We start from the raw sequence: 23,137 nt of genomic DNA on the forward strand, positions 1-23,137 counted from the left end.
TCTTTTGTGTGTGTGTGTGTGTGTGTGTGTGTGTGTGTGTGTGTGTGTGTGTGTGTGTGTGTGTGTGTGTGTGTGTGTGCGTGTGTTTCTTTTTAATTTGAAGGGATATTTGGGTTGGTTGTGTTAACAAGATTCCATGTTTCTATTTATTGTGGAAATGGTGACCTTGAGAGCTCTCTTACATGACCCTCATTAAGAGTCCAACTGAGAGAGAGTATGTGTGTGTGTGTGTGTGTGTGTAAAACCCCAAAGCTGCTGTTTAAACAGAGAGAAGTCCCTATAACGATACATTTCATAAAACTACATTGGAAAACTCGTCAGTTGTCTCATTAAAGATTGAACAGTCTCTTTAAACTTATATGTGTTGACATGAGAATTTCTACCACCTCCGGAAATTCAAAACCTAAAAACTGCTTTTGATTTGGAAGAGAAAACAACAGAAACACACCAGAAAGCCTCTAATTGGATTAACTGTTGTAATTTTATTCAGCTTAATGAGCAGCGGTCCAAAGGTTCACAAATCTATTATCCACAAAGCCCAGTGGGGGGATTAAAAACCATGGACACGTTACTGTTTTCTCTTAAACAACAAGCACGCACCAATCCGTGGCAATGTCTTGGTTTGTTTTTGCTTTTTCCGGGTTGCTCCAGACGCTTCTGTGAGACTCGGCAGGGGGTTTCCCAACAGGACCTATTCTTCTTTACCACAATAAAGAAGAGGAAAATTGAAGAAAATCATATTTAATTTATTTAAAAGCACATTATTGCAGATAAACCAGCAGGTTTTTTGTTTTTTAAGTCGAATCCAAAGGAAACTAACAAACTGTGTACTTTAGATTATCTAGACGTCCCGGTGCTTCAGTCGAAGGTCAGTGACGGTTCTCTGGGCAGGTTGCATGTTCTTCCTGGGCACAACAAAGGCAAACATTTACCCCAAAGTTTGAACAAAACAACACAAACATGAACTGAACTGAGCACTGCTGATTATGACTCTTTAAACCAAAACTACATAGCATGTAAACAAAAGACAGAGCAATGAAAGGTTCTATTTCCAGTGAAAACACTTCACCTTCACAGTGTTTTAGTGCTTTTGGTGCTTTTCCACCACTCGAGCAGCCCAAAGCGCTTTACACTGTTTATCACAATTACCCATTCACTGCCATGCAGAGCGCTCAGTCCAACCATTGGGAGCAGTTTGGGCTTCAGGGTCTTGCTCAAGGACACCTCAGCATGTGGACGGGGGGAGATGGGGACTCAAAGCAGCAACCTTCCGACTGAGAGACGACTCTTCTACAGGCTGCCATGTTTAGAGTGGAGCTTCCAGACAGCAACGCCTTTGAAAAGCGCCGGCCTCCGTCTCTCCAGTAACCTTGAAAACACAGCGATCACAGTTTTTCTGCACATGTCGATAGCTCTGCAGGAAGAGAGGAGGGTTCAGAGTGTCTGCGCTCCTCGGTCTGTTCAAGAACATTCACTACACCATCATCTGCATATGTGGAGACTTTTCTTCAACACAGACAGGATCTGAGCAGGCGAGCGAGAACGTTCAAATGGTCTCCTCGTTAATACTAAAACCTCCACTGCTTCCATCTGCTTGTTCTCACCTAAACAAGATGCAAAGCAAGAAAACCCTGATTGTGGCCCTAAAGAGGCGGAGTGAGGGGAAAACAGGAAGAAAAATCTCTTCCACCCAGAAAGCTCTCCTCCACCTGCTGCTGTGTCTTTCTGTTCCTCCTCAGGCTCATTCAGTCAATACTCGGTGGCTGAATCACCTGCAGGTGAGAAAATGTGTTTCTTTGTGACGAACCAGTGACTGAATGACAGCTGGGATCAGATCCGACTTCCCTCCACCCAGGAACTGTTGAATAACCCCCCCCCCCCGCAGAGTGGGAGGCATGAGGCGCCATGCTCCACGACACGATAGCAGCAGTTAAGATTCTTCGTAATGATCTGGACGGAGGTCCAGGAACAATCAGGCCCTGATAATGACCTCTGCCTGTCCTGCTGCTCTCCAGGCCAGATGAGCAGGAAATGGAATGATGGGCTGCAGTCAGATCCTGCTGCCGTGCGCAGAGATGGAGGTGTGTCATGAAGAGAGGCAGAGAAAAGACAAGAGACACAGACTGGAAATTATGTTGGTGTTTTGTGAGGTTGGTGTGTGTGTGTGTGTGAGTGTGTGTGTGTCAGAGAGAGTGTGTTTGTGAACAATTCGAGAGGTGTGTGACCTTGTGGGTTTGCCAGTTTTCTGCATGTTTCCCACTCATTACTTAGACCCAGACCCTATTTTATTGTGAAAAACAGTTCATTTCCACTGCCGTTTATTTCTTGCATTTAACTGTCAGTTTTGATTGTTTGTTTGTTTTTTTTATGTATCGTCCTACCCGTCCAGAAAGTCTTGTTTTCACTTGAAGTTGTCATGTAAACGGGACCTTAGATGAAGGGAAGCTAAAGATGAATAGGCCAACTCCAGTCAATCATAAAATCTGTTGACGAGCAGGAAAAAAAAAAAACAAACAAAAAAAACTTTCGACTTCAACCTGATTCTTGACACAAAAAGATGAATAAGTTAGTATTTTATTCTTCTGAGCCAAACACATCAATGTACCAAAGCCAGTCGTTAGATTAGGTTGATTATCCATCATTTCTGAGTTCTGTTGTTAAAACAGCCTGAATGAAAACAACAGACAAAGAAGTTCTGTTGAAACAACCCAGCGGAGGTTCCCGTCGCTCCCCAGGAGATGTGAGGAGAACTCGCTGGAAATCTTTTTGTCTGTCTTCCCTTACAGCCTGAAACGAGGCGCATGCAGCAGCCTCTCCGCTCGCGGCTGAATAAAGAAAAATCATTAAGTAATCAGAGACACAAAACGCTGCTCTGACAACCTCATTACGGCGACGATGAAACGGAAGAAGCTAATCAAACAGAGAATCAAAATCACCAGAGGAGAAAGTAGAAACACGGGGAAGTGATGAAAGATACGGAGAAAAGACGTAAAATGACTTTAAAGTACGGTGACTGACGACGGGAACGAACACACACAGAAGCCAGGCACGGAGGGCCGGTTGACACGGCAACCGGTTCCTGTCACTGCGTTACACAACAAGAGCTGTGGTCACATGACCAGAATTCATCCCATTACTTTTCCATCCTATAAACACTTCAATCCCATCAGATTTCCAGGTAAAGCCAGATGTGAGATTCTATCACAAATGTCACAGTGCAAAGCATCATGGGATTTACCTACCGAAATGAACCCGGCCACATCTTGGGAACATAAACTGCTTTCTGTCAGTGGGTCAATCGGACTGACTATGAAAACGTGAGCCCCAGCAGTGCCTGTGTGGAACAGTGGACACGTTTCTATTGTGTTGTTTCACTTTCTGTATTCTTACATTGCTCATTGTTGAATTATGATTTTAACACACCTTGGCGAGAGCTCTACAAAGAAACGGGTTGTGTGGGTTCAAGTGAACAGGCACTATTTGAGGCAGCTAAGGCACCAGCAGGGGTCCTTGGGCTGCACTTGCTCAGTGTAGCTGGAGCTGGTGTGTAGGCATGGCGATGCTCAAGAGTGTTCCTGTATTCAGTTACAGACGCGATTAAAGAGCACACATTTGGAACCGCGGCACTCCTGGACAATTCTGAATATGTCTGCACGGGTGTGCAACATAAGCAGGTACGGGTGTAGCAGCTTCTGAGAACGTAGAAGGAAGGGGGGGGGGGGGGAGGGGAGGGGGAGGAGGAAGAGGGGGAGTGGAGCACACTGTGACACAAACTGCTTCTGCTCCATCTTTAATCTGTTAAACTCCAGACCAGACGAGTCGATGAGTCCTCTGACGTCCACAGATTGAGTCTAAATCCAAAAGTCTGAATCGCATCATGGCGATATTTAACTCCGCCCACCTTCTCCATCACTTCAACCGGCAGAGCTGATCCCAGATGACTGTGGCTGAAGAAGAGAGCAGTTCGTAACTGGGGACAAACACACACACACACACACACACACACACACACACACACACACACACACACACACACACACACACACACACACGTGACTTTTTGAAAATGGTCTGACTCTGTCTCCATGGAATCCTTTTTAAATGAGGAAATACAACTTTTTGACACTGTGAGCGTGTCTCCATGGAAATGGGAGAAAATTAACATTTTTGAAAATGCTCCAACTGAGTGGAAACAAGCAAAAAGCAACTTTTCTGAAACCATGGTATGCTGTCATGCTGTTGCAGAGTGTACATTCTGCCTGTGTGTGTGTGTGTGTGTGTGTGTGTGTGTGTGTGTGTGTGTGTGTGTGTGTGTGTGTGTGTGTGTGTGTGTGTGATTTCATTATAAAACAAACCACAGCACCCACTAGTGGCCAGCATGGAATCTACCTGGTTTGCAGTGTGTCTGTGTGTGAAATCATTTTCAAAACGTTGTCGTGTGAATGCAAAACTTTTCTGAAACAAAAATGCAAGAATACATGTTTTCTATTCCTCTCTCACACCGTCGTCCTGTGAACGAGGTCTGAGATTCACCACCGACAGGAACATTCTCAATCTGTGGGAGGAAGACAATGCACGTTGGAAAATGTGTGAATTCTGCACAGAAATCCAGTGAGACACAAACCGAACCAATCAATCAATCAATCAATCAATCAATCAATCAATCAGTCAGTCAGAGCTGTTAGCTCCGCCGTGCAGCTCCTGACTGCTTTTCCTCTGAACTTTTATCGACCCCCCGCCGTCTGTGAGCTCCTGGGCCGCTCTGCCTTCACTTCCTGTTGTCTCCACTTCATTAGCGCCGCGGCCATTAGCGGCCGCTAACGACCCGCTCGTGCTGGAGCTGCCGACAGCTCATTCAGACCTACTTCCTCATCCAGACCCGACCGACGCGCAAACGCCAGGATTTCTCATCATTTCCAGTCTGATGGCAACTGGAGAAATGAGTCGACTCTGTTTCTTGTGGAGGTTTGTTGAATTTCTTCACAACATTACATTCACTTAACACATTTACCAGATGGAATAAGTGATCAGGTTCGACTGGAAACAACCTGCAGGTTCACTGAAAACAACAAAACAAGGCGGCTGAGCAGTGTTTACCTCAGTGCACTGAGGGAGGAAGTGGTTTGTTTTCATGCAGAATAACGTCTGTTTACTTTGAGACGTTTTCTCAGTTTTCAACATCTATGTCCTATATATCATCCTGTTCATCCTGTTCACACAACATCCTATATCTATATCTTTTTCTCAGGTCAACATCCATAATATGCTTTATAACTAAAAACCAACAAAAAACACAACACCCAAACACAAAATAATCCCACCAGGTGAGGAGTGAGGAGTGAAAGTGGAGCAAATGTGTTAATTAGACCGACGGAAGGAAAACTAACCAAGCAGAAGATTTCAATTGAAAGCTTCTCTAATTTACTACGTCTCTTTCCTGTTTTTAATTTGAATATTTATCGACTGAGCATGTAAAACACTTTGTGCTGCTTGAAAAGTGCCCTATCAATGAAATTTAATTTGATTTCTATGAAAACAGTAACTTCAACTTAATGAGGAAATCAAAGTGTAACAATTATGAACAAGTCAGCTGAGGTAAAGTCTCTTAGAAGAAGGTGAACGACCACATTTAAAAAGAAGTGTCTCCAGAAATTCGACATGGATAACTGACAATCATGGAGAAATGTAACTTTAAAACAAATAGGGAAAAGTTATGTTTAATGAAGCAGGAAACAAAGAGATCATTGCGGATGAATGAATCCCACAGGCTGCTGGCCTGGTTTGGTTGGTCACTGTTTCAGGAAGACGGTCTCCAAGGATGTAAATGAACCGACTCCAGGCGCTGCAGCTTGTTTTAGCGACGCAGACTGTTGAGGGTTCTGCGGAGAACTCCTCCCCACATGTACTCAGCTACCTGATGCAGGCAGGGATATTCGTGATCGTCTTGTAAAGAGAACCCAGGAAGGTGTGGCTGGAATGAGTTTGAGCAGGAACACAACGAGCATCTCAAACGACTCATCGCTGCCTGACCTTCCAGGTCTGCCCTGGACTTCCTCTTGACGTGTGCAGGTCGAGGACTGACAACCTCAAATTCCACGAGTGGATTAAGAGAAAGCTTTAGGCCCCGTTCACATAACGTTTCGAGTGAAAATACTTTGCTTGTTTTTGTTTGGGAAATGTTTTGCGTTTCCACGACAACATGCATGTGCAATTAGCACCATGTCTCCCGTTTCCATGGAAACGGAGCCCGAGCGTTTTCAGAAACTTGTCATCACTGAGGCCCCGTCCACACAAAGCCAAAACGCTCATAGTTCCAAAATCTTTTGCCCGTAAAGACGGAGTTGATTCAATATTTATGACCGTCAACGTGACTGTTTTCAAATCGGCTGAAACGTTGCAATAACATGGCAGGCCATTAGGTGGCGCTTCATTGACAACCGCTGGAAATATATGGCAATATCATAGCGCCTCCGCCTAGTAGCGCTTCGTGATCTTTTTCGTGGTTGATCCAACATTAAATGAAGCATCCTGCTGACCACTTCATGACAAAATATAAAGAGACGTTGATGTGAACTGTTCTTTCTGCGGAAATCACCCTGAAACAACTCAACACCTCTTTTGGACATGTGACAACTCCAAGATCTTTTGGATGGATTTCTGTCACTTTGTAATTAATAATGTATACAAGGACTTTACTTTGAGGTGGGAAAATGTGTTTTTTTTGTTTCTTTAGAAAACAGGAAAAGAAGGACGGATTTTTTATCATCAATGTACTAATCCTAAAATCTAAATTCTTTATTCATAAATGCAAATATAGCAGGCAGAAGCCGTCATTTACCCACGTTGTACTCTCTTATATAAAAATGTTAAGACTCTGAGAGAGATTCTCTGTGAGAAATTTAAAGTGTTTGAAAGAAACTGATGGCTTATTGTGTACCCCTGGCATAATGTTTGCCATGTACGTCTATATTTATAATTAAAAAAAATTACATGAAGCATGGCGTTCTCCATGTTGATCTGTTGCATCCAGTGGTGCTGACAGAGTGCAATATTTTGCTGTAAAAGCGGCAAAAGGCTCGCAGTCTTCAGCAGGACGTCTGCTACACTGCACAGCACCATTGTTGTTGTTGTTTACAGTGTTCTGCGCATTTGTTACGACATAGCGCGACGACGCAAGCGTATCAGGAAACGCTCCAAAAGAGGAGTACTACTTACGGAGCCATGGATTCAACAGTTTTCAGATCTGTTCACCCTGGGACCTGGTTTCTAAAATGTTCAGTTTCAGATCCACGGAATGCTGAATTTGTGTGGATGACAGGGTGAATTGATCAAATATTTCTGAGTTTTGCCCTGGATTCCTTTTCTTGTGGATGGGGCCTGACTCCGACCACCGCTGTCATCTGGTTTTCACAACGCAGTGAAAGTTCAACATTTTAACCTCAGACGATCTTCCACGTTCAGTCGCAGACCTCTTGTGATGGACGCCATCGCTGAAGGGCATCAGTGTTTCACCAGAGTCTACTACGACACACACGGACAGGGATTTTGGGATGCAAGCGCCATGTTTTGGTTCCAAAGTGACCTCTTCTTCCCGTCAGGCGTGGATGCCTCAGTACGAACACGCCCACCGTCCTCCGAGATCAGAGTTTATTACCCGCCGCTTCGCTTTTCGGCTCCAGTTTGTCAGGAGACGGTTGAGACGAGCGGTGCAGGGACACCGTAAGATGCTTTGAGTCACGGCTTCACTTTGCAGACGTTGGGGATTAATGTGTCTGGAGGACACTTCAGGAAAAACTGACTAAAAGAAAAAAACATTAATCCTGCTGAGCGAAAGAAAACATCAGCTTCACCATTTACAAGTGGATCAGGTGAAGAGTTACAGAAATATAATCATTAGGTTTTATATGAATGTATTTATTTATACATCAATGAAAGATTTTGCCGTTTTAATCTCAGTAAAATATTGTAAATTTGATTTTAATCCTCATCCGACTCTGATCTGGAGGATCGTTTCTCTTGAGATGCAGATTGAAAAATCATTCTGGAATTAAAGAACATTTATTTTGTCCATGTTCAGATGTCAGCGTTGATAATCCAGCTCCAGCAGCTGCTGATCCGGAACCTTCTGTCCATTTGTTGGTCAGCTTTTAGTCCAGGATTCTTTGTTTTCGTCATCACGATAACAGTTTCTTTTTGGACTCTGAACTCTGGTTTCTGATTTCCCTTTAAATCCTGACGTGGACACTCTTTCTTGTTGGAGACGTTTTGGTTGCCGTCAGTCACATCCAGCAGTTGTGGAGTCTTTTTCTGTGGTGCTTTAGCAACTTTCTTCTGTCACACAGTGACATCTAGTGGCCACAGATGGTATAAACTGAACATTTTTGTTTTTCAATTTGACATTTCACGACCAGCCAGAAAGTGCGGTGAGTCCTGAGCCAGTCGAGTGGGATTATATGATGTATGTTTTTTCCATCTCTCTCCGGTGTCTTTGCTGTGGTCTTCTTTCATCCTCAGACACACTGTCTGCCACGCTGAAACAATGTCAGACGTAATCCTTTTAAACACCCAACTGAAAACTGGAAACCTAATCTGGGGCTTTGAGGGATAATCTGATATCGACTGTCTCACCAGGCAGGACAATCCTCCACATGGGACCGAAAACGCGTCACAGGGCTGCGCTCAAATGGATTTCACTGTAAAGGAAATGAATTAATAATAAGTAAATAAACTCAGATGGTGCCAGAATGATAAATCTGTCTCCAGATCCGAGAGTCTTTCTGCAGTGAGAGTGAACAGCAGGAATTAAGACTGTAATCCGAGCAGAGGAGAACAAACCCTGGGATTACTCACGCTGTCTGGCAGATACACACAGCTTCGGGCTGGCGTTTAGTGGAGAGAGGCCCGTTGTGGGCGTTTTATGTCTTCAGATATTTATTTTTATGCTTTTGTCGTCGCAGTTTTTATGTTTATGTGGGTGTTAAATGCCGCCTCCTCTGCTCCTCTTCTTCATCTCCTCCTTTTTATGACCCAGAAACCAATCTTTCCCTCGTGAAGATAAAACGATGAGTGAAATTCATCAGAGAGGCTTCGACAGGCATCTGGATGTCAGCTGAGGGTAAAGTTTTGAGTCAGGGCTTTGAAATCTCTGGTTTTGTCAGGACCTTTACCTTGAAACCTCTCCGAGGTCCTGTTTACATGACGATGCTCGGAGCAACTGAAAACGCAACTTTTCAAAATAGCATAGTCTCTATGGAAATGTGAGAAAACAAAAATTCTCTGAAGCACTGCGACTGAGCACGAAGCAGGAAGCAGCACAAGTCGTGACCTTACAGAAGGACGACTTTCCAGAGTTTCTGCCGTTTCCACATAAACAGACATCATTTTCAAAATGTCCCGCTATAAATGGGAAAGCTTTCTGAAACACAAAAACGATACGTTCCCCCTTGAGCCGCCCTAAACAAGCCCCTGGTCTCAAGGCTATTCCATTGGTGTGGTTGTTCAGCAATACCTCCAGTAGAGGGCAGTCCAGTTTACTGTGGTGCGCTACAAAAGAACCATGTTGTAGCTGATCTTTCCTTAGAGACATCCTACATTGTCTTTGTGTTTCTTTTATTGGTTCTACAACACTGACCAACAAAGGCCCCACAGGTCATCAGTGGTATAACGCCAACTGCTGCAAAGTTCCTGGAATGAACGCAGAAGACAGACTGAAGGCTCCGTCTGTCTTTGTATTTATTTCTGAGCTTATGAAGACCTTCAGGACTGATTCACACCTGCCATTTTAAAGTCGACCCGGCTGAGTTTTGGAAGCAGGCTTGAACCAGCAGGGTCAGTGTCGCCGTCACTTTCAGGTCCCTTTAAATGACAACGCAACTTTTTGAAAACGCTCGGGCTCCGTTTCCTTGTTGAGGGCATGAACACCATGTCCGTAATAAACAGCTGTTCTGCTCATGCTCAGTTGATGGACAGGACTGTAAGAACAAGGTTTTTCTCCCAGTCTAGTCCCAGTCCAGATTCTCCTGGACTTAGTAGTTTCAGAGTTGACAGTTGTGTCACATTGTGACCAAAATTCTTTAGCATAGCAACGGGCATATTCCCTTGCTGTACCGTGTTAATTTTTCTGTAAGAACATATATGTAACTGTCATTCTGTGAATAATCCATGACCTTTTATTCAGTTAAATACCCGGAAATGATGTGACTCACGGGCCATTCTTGCTAAAGGGTATCTTGATTAGTCAGGAAGAAAGGAGTAATGTCTTGTTTAACTAGTGACCTGCAGAAACACATTCCAGCTGTCAAAGACGCTATTTCAAAATCAACCTGAGACAAAGTGAAGTTGAAAAAGACTGAAAGAAGTGAAGACGTCTCCATTGAACAATCAGATGAATGCGGTTTGTGAAAAGGTCCCTGCAGCGGCGGTAATCCCAGAAGCCGTGTGTGACTCACCCATGACAGGTCGTAAGCTTGTACTGTAGCTTTAGCTTGAACTGCCTCCCAGATGACTCGAAGCTTTCACTTTTAATCACTTCATCCACAGTTGCTGCAGCTTTGGCAGCAGAAGGTTGGATTTCCTTCGTCTGAATCACTTCACCGCCGCACATGAAATCTGCAGCAGCTGAAAACAGAAACAGCTTGAAGACAATGACATGAACTGTGAGTGAAAACTGTGCAGCTGGAAGCTAATCGACAGTGTGCAACTGTTGCCTGGCTTCAATACTGCTCAACAGGATCTGATCAACATCACATCGATAAAACACTTCTGTCTGATCAGGATTTGTTTACACCACGTTACCATGGAGACGGAGTTGTGGCAATTTGAAAAGCTGCATTTTCCCCTTTCCACGGAGACAAAAAGTTTTTTCTTCCCGATGTAAATGGAGATGGAATCAGAGTGTCTTCAAAAAGTTCCACCTCGGGAGCTGGTTTGAAAAAGTTGTGTTTTCAGTGTTCATGATCACGGTTGTCATGTGAGTGAACCTCCAAAATGCAGCGAAGGATTTTGTGTGAACTGCCAATATCCAATGAAATGATGGCAGACCTGAAGGTCTTGATTGGATCCAAGTCCATGTAAATGGCACATCAGGTTATTTCCAGCTGTTGGAGCTTTTTGTCTTTTCCAGAGCGAAGCAAAAACTGTAGATTTCAAATTACAAGTGGTGGATTCAGAAGTCACTGCTGCTCTGAAACACATTAGAAGATTTTAAACTAACTCAGTTAGCAGAGTGGTCGTCTTTCAGCTGGAAAGGTAGTGGTTCGATTCCTCTTGAGTATCTTGCATGGCCGCTGCCTCCAATGTAATGTGAGTGTGCGTTAGAATGTGTTTATGAATGAGTGAAGTGCTTGAATGGGTGGAAAAGTGCTCTATAAGTTAATCCAGTTCTGAATGAAAAGTTCACACTGTCGAATTGTTTAACCAAGAAGCTACAGGACGAGGGATTAAAAGCTTCTGACGAACTAACACAAACTGCAGGAGGTTTCCAGTCTGGAATAAGAAAACAGTGCAGTGAAAAACTCCTCCTCAACCCTCTTCATTAAGGACAGGCTGACAGCATACAAGCTGTGACACTCAAAGCATGATGGACCGGAGGAAGAGGAACATCATCTTATCCTGTCATACGTCACCATTTCCTGTTTCTCAGCTCAGACCCCATCTGGTCATTTTCCCCTCCGACCTCTCCAATCAACCACAGTCTCCCCTCACAGGTGTCACACTCATTTCCTTTCCTGTTCTGAGTCGAGACAGTTGTCTTCAAAATCCAAGAAAGCCGCATCTCAATAAAGCTAAATCCAGCCCATCTGCCACCAACAATCATGCCGCTGTCCAATCACTCCGACCATATTTTTTTCCTCATCTTTATTTTGGATGTGAACATTCAGTCTGCAGGATTTCATGCCAACAGTCCATCAAGCTTCCCAACCCACCCTCAAACTCCAGCATCCTCAAATGCCCTGGAGCAAAACTAAAAAAGAAACAGAATTCAGCCTGCAAGAGGCACAGATCCTCCAGCCCTGAAAATAACTACGCATGTATGTAGAGGACGTGAGATGAGAGAAGCTCAGTCAAGAGAGCAGTTCAGACCCACAGCAGTCTGAACCCACAGCAGTTCAACTAATGATCTGAGCCTGCCTGATTGATCGCCTGTCATCTTCGTTCAATTTATTGCTGATTCATACAGACACACACACACAAAGACAAAATAATCATAGGAGTAAACAAAAATTGATTTTAGAAAGGCTGTCTGAAGCCAGCACCTGAAGCCTGAACTGTACACTGTCAGAGTCGTCGTTTCTCTTGAGACTAAGTGCAGCTTTGGTTTGCTCACTCTTTGAATAGATTTCAGTTTATTTCTGTGATTTCAGCACACTTTGAATCCTCGGCTATATTCACCCCATCTCAGCACTCCCACTCAGAGGGGCTCAAGGTGGCTCAGTTGGTCCAGTTCTTCGCCGGCGGTTGGACCTCCCCTCACGTAGACCCTAATTCAACATTCCTGTTGCCGGTGTGAGCTTGTACGGATGGATATGACTCACAGGTTTCTGACAAACACTTTGAGATTACTGAAGCAGTGAAAATATGTTATGTAAGTCCATTTATCATTCCTCCTGCAATGTTACCACCACTGGAAGCAAATTGGCTTTCAGTGTCTCGACCGGGGACAATTTGACAAAATTCATCTGCTAATTTTAGAAGGCTGCGAAATACTCTGAGACACAGTCAGAACATTAGATGTTACATAAGGTTGAAGTTGAATCAAATTAAAAGTTTCACTTATCACAGATCGTAAAATGGTAAGGTCACTCAAGCAGCGGTTACTCAGGATGCACCGATATCGATACAACGCCAGCAACCAGCAGCAGAGTTAGAACACTGAGGCTCCGCAGTTCAACTGCTCAGCTGTAGGTCCAAGCCAGGCTACATGCTAATGCTACATGCGAAAGAGTTCCACTCGCTCTCCAGCGATGCTACATGCTAATGATTAAAGTATGACTGAGGCTGTTCGAGTTGATGTAGCATTGATACTGTGCAGAAGCGGTTCATGGCAACACATAGCCTTCACACACTCTGCATTGAGTATGAATGAAGCTTTATGCATTTAATAAGTACACGTATTGGTACTTGGCATTGGCAAGCAGCTGAAGGATCATACTCGCACTTCAACTCATGCTTTAAAAAAGTGGCATCAGTGCATATTGAGTGGAAACCAACCTTCTTCTCTGTCAGTTCCACAGACTGCTTCTTAAAAGGTCTCTTCAATCCTCAAATTGACAAAACTTGCTCTGAAGTGAAGTAGTGGTGGACTTTGTTTTATATTCTGCAAAGTTTGTTTATTGAGGTCATTTTTTGAGATGTGCAAATCTAATTTGACTACATTTGATAAACTCTTGAACCTTTCCAAGGAATTTGGAGCCGGGTCCCTTAAATGAGGGTCCTGGACCTCAGGTTGAGAACCTCTGTGGTAAGGCACATCACATTAAAGAGCAAAAATAGGAATGGAAACTAACAAAGAGAAAAAAAATGCAGTAACTAAGGTCATAAGTAGCTGGTATTGGCAGTACCCCGCCACCCTGCACAGGATGGATGGACAGATGGATGGACAGATGGATGGTTGAACAGATGGATTTGTGGATGGATGGATGAACAGTTGGATGGATGGATGATGGATAGATAGATATGGGTGCCCATGGCTCAGTGGTGGTCTTGCAGGTTTTATTCCCCATCTCCTCTGGTCCACATGTTGAAGTCTCCTTTAGCAAGACTCTGAACCCAGACTCTCCCAGTGATGGACTGAGTGCTCACATGTGGCAGCCTCGTCCATTGGTTTAAAAATCTTTAATAAAGTATTTACATTTTGAGTAACCTTCAGGTAACTTGTTCATTTTTGGTGATTTGAGTTGTTTCAGTTGTTAGATAAAACAGGTCAGAAAGACCGTTTTGGAAAGTGAATATCTGCGCATGAGGCCCGCACAGCCACAGGCCGAATCCGTCCAGCTGGTTTTCTGTCAAACCATCCACACTTAATGAGAATTATCCGTCTCCTGACCCCTCATGCTCCCAAGGTGGAGCAGCCATTTCAGTTTGTCCTGACCACGGCTGTCGATCACGGCTGTTTTCTCCTTCTACCGTTCTATTTATTACATTCTGGTAATGAGAATACAGGGTGAGGAAGATTGCTTGGTTTATCTCATGCTGCCGTGATCCTGAGGGTGTCACAGTCAGACCCCTCAGCCTCATCCGGGAACTCTCCAGCAGTCTGGCTGTTAATTTTGTTTCTGAATTTGAGACTGCAGAGGCAGAAGACACTGGAATGTGTGTCTGTATTCCATCATTGCTATGACAAACAACCCAAGGTATCCCGCTTCTTTCTGGGGAAGAAAAAAGAAAGCGAGATATGGAGGTGTAGGTAATAAATTGGAGGACAGAGGACAGAGATAGAGGCCGGGCTGCTGCAGTGACCGGAGGCTCGGCTTCAGAGAGATGGCGCCGGCGCCGGGGCTCAGACTCAGGCCACAGAGGAGAGGTGGAGGCTCTTCCCTCCCACAGCGTGACAGACAGACAAATGGAGAAAATAGAGCTTTAGCCTCAGACTTAATGGAAAATGTGACACATTTAATGGTGAAGGGATAGTGTCAAATTGCATTGCAAAAATATTTGACAGACCATGTCTGAGTTTCTCGCTGGAAGCCAGCAGCATGAATTATGTAGACCAGCGATATTGAGTAGATTTCAGATTCATAATAAACTTTTATTAAAACAAAAGGAGAATAGCTCCAGGAAGAAATATTATTTGTTTTTATCTGGGAAAATGCGAAGCTCAAGCATTTAGAAAAAATAATGGGTTTAAGTCCGGTTCCATGTTCATTCTGCCTGGATAATGAACCTCATCCACTGCTGGATGGAGGTAAAAGTCCCTTCATCCATTCATGCTGCCTCCAGGAAGCATTTGCCCGAGTCTGAAGCTTCTGGTTTTCCGCCTTTTAGTCTGACAGTGGTGATTTAAATGTAATGTCTCTGCCTATTGGCCATAATGAAAGAGCTTCCACACAATTACACAACTGTAGAGGATTTTGTGATCTTCTGTTCTGTTTGGATATGGTTGACCTGGAAAAGGTTTCATTTGTCCAGTTCTCAGTGGCCTGGCTCCATCTGGTTTAACCTGACCAGGACTGGAAAGACAGTCGTGGAACGGTGGGAGCATCAGAAGTTCTGTCAACTACTGTTTTTCAAAGGCTGCATATATTTTAGATTGAAAAAAGTCAAATCTCTGCCTTCAGCAATCAGTGTGGTGTAAGATCTTTCAGCGTGGCTGAAGGGAACGCCTGCGCAGACAAAGTGAGAACATGCAATCCAATGATTTTAGGATAGTTTCCTTGAGGAAAATAGTTTCTTCAGATTTCATTTACAGTATCTATTTTTATCTGCCCAAGCTGTCATTGGTAACCTATTCAGACTGGGATGTTTTGCGTTGTTATTTTGTACAGAAAGTTTGACCTGAATTCATTTTCATTTCTAGAACACCAAATTCCACACAGTCATCCCATGACACTTTTACAGAGAAAAAAACAAACAAAGGGCAAATAGAGGAGATGGTAAAAAGGAAAATCTCCCCTTAACAGAAACAAATCTGCAGAAACAAATTCAGAGTAGACTTTCTGCTGTTCCAGTCGGGGTTAATGGGTAGGGAAGGCAATGGTATCAGACAGAAACAGAGGAAGAAGCAGACACACATAAATCCACTTGATACAGACATGACGGAGGCTCGGAACATGAATTTCCTGTTAAATTGCCACAGATTCAGCAGGAAAAGCAGTTGGTTGCATGCAATAGTAAAATATGGTGAGTGAGAAAAGAAACAAGCCCAGTTCAGTAAAGATCTAAACCTACGGCAGTTTCACTAGAAAATGGTCCACAGTGCCCTGGAGCAGTTCAAACTGTGAACTTTAATAAATGGAAAAGTCTTCAGTTCAACCTTCAAAGTTGAGACTGTGTCAGCCACTTCAGAAACTTTTTCCAAGCAAATACCATTAAAATAGTAGAATCAAAATTAAAAAAAACTTTGTGATTGGCTCAATAGAGTTGTGGATTTGATTTATTCATAGGGTTTGTGTAGCATCAATGGATTTGAATACATAACAGTATGTGTATAGTTCATTTAATGGTGTAACCAGCAAATATATTCTTCAGAGATATTTTCTTTTTGACATTATTTTTTGTTCTTTGCATAATGAAGAGAAATGCTGACCATTACCGGAGACATTTCTCTGCTGAGAGACACTGCTTGGAAATTAACAAGAATGTATTAATTAAATGTCAGCATGTTTTAACTCGAAGTGGATCACTAGGAGGAATTCCTCAGTAATTGATGCCGGTAGCTGTAAAGTCATTGTTATCCTCTCTGTAATCTGTGTTCTGCTGGAGGCCGGTGTGTTTACACCATCACAGGCTGCTAATCAATCCATGTTCTCCCTTCCTTCGTATTGTTCTTGCTTTGGCATCAATGCGGCTGCTCATTTTCAGAATTCCCATCTTTCCTCCAGCACCACGCTGAATCAAACAGCTTCCCTCTCGGCAGCCGGTCCTGATCTCCCTTCAAACAGACACAAACAAACAGTAATATTTACATGAATCACTGAGGCTGTGTGAATTTCTCCCCGTCTCTCTGCTTCCTTTCCTCTCTGCAGGGATCTCCATGCCCATCCCTGTTCTGGGACTCAGAGACCACTCCAAGGTGTTCAAAGACGGCAGCTGCCTGCTGACAGACAACAACTTTGTGCTGGTGGGCTCCTTCGTGGCTTTCTTCGTTCCCCTCACCATCATGGTCGTCACCTACTTCCTGACCATCAGCGCCCTGCAGAACGAAGCCACCCTCTGCCTGGACCAGCTGGTCCCTCGGCCCAAATGGAGCACCACGTTCAGCCTGAGCTTCCTGCCGCAAGCATCTCTGTCCTCTGAGAAACTCTTCAGGCGCTCGATCAGCCGCGAGGCGGGAGGCGCGGGAGGCGGCGCGGGAGGCGGCGCCGGCGCCGGCGGCCTGAGCGGCTCCCGGGGAAGCATCTCCAGCTCGCTCTTCGGGCGTCGCACCATGCAGTCGATCAGCAACGAGCAGAAGGCGTCCAAGGTCCTCGGGGTGGTGTTCTTCCTCTTCGTGGTCATGTGGTGCCCGTTCTTCATCACCAATGTGCTGGTGGTGGCGTGCGACCCGGCGGTGTGCGACGCCGGAGTCATGGGAGGCCTGCTCAACGTCTTCGTCTGGGTGGGATACTTATCCTCCGCCGTCAACCCGCTGGTCTACACGCTGTTTAACAAAACGTACCGCGCGGCGTTCCTGCGCTACGTTCGCTGCCAGTACCAGCCCGAAAAGAAGCCGCTCCAGCTCATACTGGTGAACACCATCCCGCCGCTGGCGTACAGCTCCACCCAGCTGCCCCTGGGCCACGTGGGTCAGCTACGAAATGGAGCAGCGCACCCCAGTGGTGAAGGGAGGAAACTGTGTCTCCCAGAGGTCAAAACAGAGACGTGTAGCCAAGAAAAAAGGAACAGAGACAAAGATGAGAGCTGTGTGTAAGTCAACAAAACATGGCTGGACTTCAGCACAGCGGATCTGATGAGGCTTCACGTCTCACCTGGGGTCAGGGGTCACCTGAGGGCAGCAACAAGCTGGAGACTTCAAATTAAAGTGCCAAAAACAAAAGTGCCTCCCTGTCAGGATTATCCAGATACGAGTCCTCCAACCTGTTGAAAAAACACGATGTACCAGTACACACTGAGCAGCCATAACATTAAGACCACCTGCCTGATAGTGACCAAACGAACCCCGGCCTGTCGAGTCATGGTACCTGACACTCAGACAGGAGCAGATCCGTCCAGTCCTGGAAGCTGCCGGATAGAGCCGACAACTGGGCATCAGCTAGGATTCAGCCATCTGTGAACTTCTCTTCCTTCTATTTGACAGATACTGATGATGGCAGTAACACGTCACAAGAGGAGTAGTAACATGAATCAAACGTCTAATAGGTCAATTACACCCTTTCCTAATTCGCTGAAATCCTCATCCATCAAATCCAGATTAATTCCTACAGGTGGGAGATTTATTACTCAGAGAGATGAAGAAAGGTTGATGATCTCTTTACCTTGGCAGCTGTCTGTGGTCATAATGTTAAGGCTGATCTGTGCAGTGGATAAAGTTTGACAGACGCCTGACGTACCAGTTTTTAACCCACTAAATGTCCTCAGAAACTTCTTTCATGGATCAGAGCAGCAGCTTTTGGTCTCATTGATTTTTTTTTAAAGCCTTCTGCACACTGCCAGAAAACAAAATTGTATTTTTCACTTATCGGTTTTTACAGATCTGGAGGGCATCTGTACCTTACGATCGGAGGAGTGAAACTGAAGTGACATGACTCACCTCTGTGGCTGGACGAAAAGGCTAAATGACGAATAGGCTGTTCATATAATTTCCTTTTCAGCTGCTTTGACCTCACCTCCACCCGTGTTTGTGCGACTCCTTGGCGCAGTCGGGTGGCTTCTACCTCCCAACACACCTCTGGGTGGATGAGCGCGGATTAAAGTGGATTTCCTGCCACCTTATCAGATGATGGCGTCAGAAGATCCAGGATGAGCCCGACACTGGCAGAGGTCCGATAAACCTGCCCCAAACAGAAGGAAAACCTCACGCTGCTGTGTTTTCAACAGCTAAAGGGAAAGTGAGGATTTCTGTCTCAGAGCTGGTCCGAATCAGGCTGGGAGAGACACTTCAAATAAATATATATTTGTATTTTTGTGCAAAGATATGTGAATATATGTATTTGATCATTGAGACTATATCTATATACTTAGAAGAGAGAATGAGATTGTGGCTGATATGATGCAGTGTAAAATGAGATTACATGAGTTGGAAGCAGAAAGTGAAGATGCACTCGTCGTGGAAGTTTTTTTTGTGTTCAAGCAAAACTTTCTCTTCACATTTTGAGCGGTTTAGACAAAAAGACGAAGCCGCCTCTGGAGTCTCTGCACAACGTGCCGATTTGTCAGACAGCAGGAGGCCCCAGATTTAAATTTCACTTGAAAATATGCGAAGCTGGTGCGTAACAGAGATTCTAATGCGGGACAGACCACGCTTGTAGCACTCGAGGAGAAATCCTCTTTTCACTTTGAATTGTGAGTGTGGATCCTGTACTGATCCCTTCAGTTCGCTCAGAGGAGCACGCTCACACGGCAACAATTTCAAGTGAAAATGCAAAACTTCGGTTGCATTTTGAGTCTGTTTACATGACAACGGCGCTCGGAGCCACTGAAAACAACTCGTTCAGCATGAAAATGGGTGAAAAAAAACATTTTCTATAAAATGTTTCTGTAGAAGGCAAAGACGCTTTTTTCCCACATCATTTTCAAAACACTGCGGTGGAAACGTGGAACTTTTCGGAAACAAAAGCGCAATAACGATGCTTTTCACTTGAAACGTTGTCGTGTGAACGGGACCTCTGTTAGATGAAGTGAGTGTAGAAGAATAACATCGGCTTGGTTTTGGCCAATGCAATATCAAAAGGAAAGTTAGCTTTAAGCTAGCTCCATATCCATCCACAGGGTCCAGTTTGTAAAGCCAGTACTGTTTTTACACAATGAGACATTTTTGTACAATAAATCATCAGTGTTGTATTTTGAGGAAGTGTCACGAGAAAGCCAAACATTGCTCAGGGTATCCTCAAGGTTTAGGAGTTGTGTGATAATATTGTGTGGTGTTACATTGAATCTGAAGTTTTATATTGTACATGAAGCAGGTGGGTTTTACTTTTTGTTACTGTCAACAGGTGACGATATAACAAACAACTACGGCTCATAAACAGGATTCAAACTGCAAAGTCGCTCCTAAACAGGGTCAATCAGGCGAAGGGGTTGGTCACCTTTCTTGCAGGTCCTGGTTTTCTTTACAGGGAAGCCAAGCGCTTGTGGACACGCCCACTTTCACAAATGACAACAACAGCAACAACAAAACAGCACAATTCAAAACAGAGCAAATGTTTCTGTCCTCTTCCCTGGTCTAGAAGTGTCTAGAAAGTGGGTCCTGAGAGACAAAGCTTCTCGTCGGCAGGTGAGTTCGGAGCAGCAGGGGTCGGTAGCTAACGGTGTGGTTTAGACTCCTCAGTACAATCGTCAGAATTAATCATGTGTAAAACTCAGCCATCACCGTGGATGATCAACACCAGTGGATTTCATTTTTGATTTCGGCAGTGATATTCCCCCAAGCTATTTGGCCCAAAGCAAACCAGGTGAAAACTTCACATCACAGGGTTTTACGATCATTGATCAGGTGATTTCACCTCCCCTGCTTATCCATGCTTTTCTGTTAAAGACTCCGGGTCAGCACTGGGCGGCCTGCTGCATCATCATCATCAGTTTGTGAGAAACTAAAAGGTGTACTGTTACAGGCGCACTGAGAAAAGTTATGTCTCTGATTAAAACGAGCGCTTTATCAAGTCACCATGGACGACTCTCATGGCATTTTGGGTCCATTTACGTGACAATAATGCTTTAAACCATTGAAAATGTGACTTTTTGCTCCCATGGTGGAGTTTGTGGGAATGAAATTGGCCAATCTGACCCTGTTTTCCTGCCATTTCTGGGAAACGGACAATGTTTTCAGAATTCCCATTTAAATGAAAATGCAAAATTCAGTTGAAACGTGTCAAAGGGGCTAAATGTGTTCTGACATTGTTTTTTTTCACCCAGTAACAAAATGGAAACAGTTGAGCCAAGCTCCAGCCCGATTATTCTTTTTGATGCGATGGTTTGAATCCTGTTTTCAACATTTGTTTTTATGCCTCATCATGTCTGAATTCCTCGGCAGTTCATTTCCCAGTGAGACACTGCACCACCTCCTGTCGTGTTTCACCATTTTGTCATGTTGCACCTTCCAGAAGTCTGACCCAGACTTAAACTAAAGCGGTGGAAAAGCTGAATCTTGATGTCAGGGGTTTCTTCTCTGTGTTCTGTGTGCCTGTAGAGAGTCGTGTGTTCGAAGGTCTCATTTGGTTTGATATTGTTAATCGTCCGGCTGGTTAAGAGGCTTCTTCCAGGATCTGGATCGTCTGAGATTTAATGAAGCTGGTCTCAGTGTCGTAATGTTGCAGTGACGTGAAAACCATGGAAACCCGGGGCTGCTCTGGACCCACCGTGGGGGAGGGGAGGGGGCAGTATCCATTTTGAAATGTGGTGTTTGATGGTGATGTTTTTTTGGATGTCAGTTGTATGAAAACATTTTTTTGCCTTCTTTTTTTTTTGTTTTTTTGGAAGTAAAGAAAAAAGAAAAGAAGATGAAGTGTGACAGTTTCATTTGTTTGAGACGGCTGGTGAGTCGAGTGAGCAGTGAGTCCCCGCATCAATACATGGATCCTCCACAGTCCTGGACCTGGACCCACAGTCCTGGACCTGGACCCACAGTCCTAGACCTGGACCTGGACCCAGACCCACAGTCCTGGACCTGGACCTGGACCCAGACCCACAGTCCTGGACCTGGACTCTGGGTCTGAAATATTTCAGTGATCTGTGTTCTTTGGTTTTGACATTAATCGCAGTGAAAGTTGAATTTGTGGAGTTCATTCAGACTGAAGTGTCGAATCTCTTTTCACATTATCTACAGCTCCTCCTGACGAGGAAACCCACTTCCTCTGCAGCCGAGTCTTCCCAACATTTTCAAGCATCACACACACAAACACACACACACACACACACACACACACACACACACACACACACGAAAATGAAACCACTGAATTGAAGCAGAAAAGAGGTTATTTGAGGGAAATTCATTGTACTAATCTGATTATTCACCCACGGCAAACACTGCTGCAAAGAATTTATCTTTGCCCCATCTGTCTTCTGCTGTTTAAAATAGCACGAGTCATCTCACACACACACACACACACACACACACACACACACACACACACACACACATTCACTGGTTATCTGCCTTCAGCGGATATTGCATTGACTTTATTTCCCACACATGTCTTCATACAAGAATGTGATTTAATTTCCATGGATTTTCATTTCTGTGCTGACGGTCACACCAGTCCTCGTTCATTAGTGTCCCATCTCCATCCTGTCCCCATTAATGCCCATAAACAAGAACGCAAACACACACATGCGTCTTCACTGATTGCGGGTGCCTTGTACTGCGTTACACAGATTTCCTTCAGACTGAACTCGACCATGACTCTCACTCGCCTCGTCATAAAACTTGTCTCTAAGAATAAATGTGATCATTTACTTGATGGGAAGTCAAAGTTTTGTCCCCATCGAGACGAGAGTCCTCGGGAGTCGATGTGGACTCACATTAGCATCACAACCAGCACACATCAATTAGCACAATCACACACACACACACACACACACACACACACGTTCTATTTTGGTTTAATTATATATTGAAAAAATAAAACGTGTGTTTGTGTGTGTTTACTGCATTCCTGTTTGTCTTCGGGGTACATTTCCATTAACTTCCAGTTTTAGGTGAAACCAGGTTTTTTTTTTGTTTGTTTGTTTAATTGGACAGACATTACAAACACACTCACGTACACACAATGCCAGTTTTTTTTTTTCCTAGAGATCAGCAATTAATTGCTAAAACCAGCTTCCAGAGTGAATGAAGTCCTTCATGGTTTTGTTTTTATTATATTGTCATAGGTAATAAATGTGACTGGGTCTTCATGTGTTCCAGTAGAGGTTTAAATTCATCAGCTGTGCTGATTGGCTCCTGTCTGCCCTGACATGAGGGTTAAAGTTTGCTCTCTGGACACCAGAGGCCAGCGTGACGCCTTCACCAGGATAACTCATCGACGAGCTGATCGCTGGAAGTCCTGATTTTGTAAGGATCATTCTGCTCCTACAGCAGAGAAAATAATCAAATATTGCAGGGAGCTTATTGTCGGGACCTTTACCAGGCCATATGAACCATACAATTAATTTCCATTTAACTCAGTAAATTTTGATTAAAGACAAAAAAAAGAAAGATAAATTTGTGAGTTTCTCGTTCAAATGTGGAGACGAGTCCAGAGGTTCAGTCAGAGACTCTGTTTTCACCGTCACCCCGCCGGCTTTCACAGTGGAGGATGATCAATCCAGGATCCATTTTCTG

At 44.3% G+C, this 23,137-nt stretch overlaps 1 protein-coding gene across 1 annotated transcript in view; it reads left to right on the forward strand.

Annotated features, from left to right (window-relative positions):
• Nucleotides 1–21,277, forward strand: part of htr2aa (5-hydroxytryptamine (serotonin) receptor 2A, genome duplicate a) — a 43,201-nt gene extending 21,924 nt beyond the window's left edge. Inside the window, exon 3 of the mRNA XM_030112664.1 lies at nt 16,683–21,277. Within this exon, the coding sequence (XP_029968524.1) occupies nt 16,683–17,566 (884 nt within the window). The 3' untranslated portion in view covers nt 17,567–21,277. The remainder of the gene's footprint in view (nt 1–16,682) is intronic.
• Nucleotides 21,278–23,137: the final 1,860 nt, after the last annotated feature.

This window comes from Salarias fasciatus, chromosome 16 (genome assembly GCF_902148845.1).
Source record: "Salarias fasciatus chromosome 16, fSalaFa1.1, whole genome shotgun sequence".
Lineage (NCBI taxonomy): Eukaryota > Metazoa > Chordata > Actinopteri > Blenniiformes > Blenniidae > Salarias > Salarias fasciatus.